The sequence below is a fragment of the Octodon degus genome, unplaced genomic scaffold, assembly GCF_000260255.1.
Source record: "Octodon degus isolate 3935 unplaced genomic scaffold, OctDeg1.0 scaffold00127, whole genome shotgun sequence".
NCBI lineage: Eukaryota > Metazoa > Chordata > Mammalia > Rodentia > Octodontidae > Octodon > Octodon degus.
In genome coordinates, this window is record NW_004524703.1 from 41704 (window position 1) to 43011 (window position 1308).

Here is a 1308-nt window from a genome sequence, read left to right on the forward strand (position 1 = left end):
AGGTGCTCTTTGCCTCCCATTGGTCCTAGATTCAGGTTCTCAGCCTTTTGACAGTGCTTCTCTGCTCTCTCACAGTTGCAGTCATACTTCCAGGTCTGATGTATTACTGTTTATATTTACCTGCTGGGTACTGGTCAGTTGTTCAGGCCACTTACGTTTGGGTGCTGGCACTGTTACCTTGTAGTGTGTGGAACTCATATTTGTCGTTTAATAGCTCTGTGCCTCAGGATTTTCTGTCTATGAAATGGGTATGAAGACGACAAGATTACAAGAACGAATTCAGGCAGAGTACTTATAACAATGTCTGGTACATAATAAACAACATTTCTCAGTTCTTGTCTTTACTGCTACTAGTACTGCATGCATACTAACAGTCAGGGCACACCCACACCAGGAGCCCTGGTTCCCTGAGGAGACCCAAAAGGAACAGCCTTGCTTTGACCTTATGGTGGTGGAAGCTGGAGAGAAGAAAAGCCAAGCTGACTGGTCAATTTATTTTCAGGTAGTACTAATACTGCCAAATTGCAATTAAATAAAAGAAGGAACTCAGACTACAAAACATTCATTGGCGCCTGAATGCATGACTGGTAAAACGAAAAAATAAAACAAGCATCAAGAATAAGGGGTATCCTTTTGTGCCCACAGAATATGTGACTCTAGTAGACTTAGAGGTTGCCTGTTATTCTGTCTCATTCAGAAGACACGCAGCCAGGACACTACCATCTGCCCTTTGGTGGGCGGTGCATAGGAGGCCCTGAGCGCCACGTGCGTGGGGGAGGGGATGGGAAAGGGGACGAGTAGGGGGAGGGAGACGAAGGCGAGCTGGTGGAGCAGCGGAGGAGGGGGCAAAACAGCGGACGAGGAGAAGGGTGCAGAGAGAGGAAAAGAAGGAACCCGAACAGAAGGAGGAGCTGGGGACAGGGAGGGAGGGAGGAGAGGGGAGGAGCACGGGAAGCCAAAAGCAGCAGGAGCGTGGGTCCCCGCGGGGTCGAGGACGCGGCGGCGGCACGGTGCTGGGACGCAACGCGCAGGCGGGGGCGCTGTGGTCTCGCTCGCGGATCGCGGCGCCGGCGCCGGGCCCGCCTCTTTCCCCGCCCGTCGCCCGTGCCGCCGGGAAGCCGGGCGTAGCAGGCCCGGCCACTGTGCGGCTGAGCGGGTAGAGTCGCCCCGCACCGCCGCGACCTCGCGCCGCCTTTGTCCGCCGGTGGTTGCAGTCCACGCGGGGACCGCCTGCGATGGCCCCGCAGCAGGGGCGGCCCGCGCTGCCCACCCGCTGTGAGCCCCCGCCCGTGCCGCCTCGCCGGGAGC

The 1308-nt window shown here is 56.7% G+C and overlaps 1 protein-coding gene across 1 annotated transcript in view; it reads left to right on the forward strand.

Moving 5' to 3' along the window:
- The first annotated feature begins 978 nt into the window (after positions 1 to 978).
- The window catches only part of Rhou (ras homolog family member U), a 6324-nt gene continuing 5994 nt past the window's right edge, over positions 979 to 1308 (forward strand). The window contains exon 1 of the mRNA XM_004640803.2: positions 979 to 1307. Within this exon, the coding sequence (XP_004640860.1) occupies positions 1236 to 1307 (72 nt within the window). The 5' untranslated portion in view covers positions 979 to 1235. The remainder of the gene's footprint in view (position 1308) is intronic.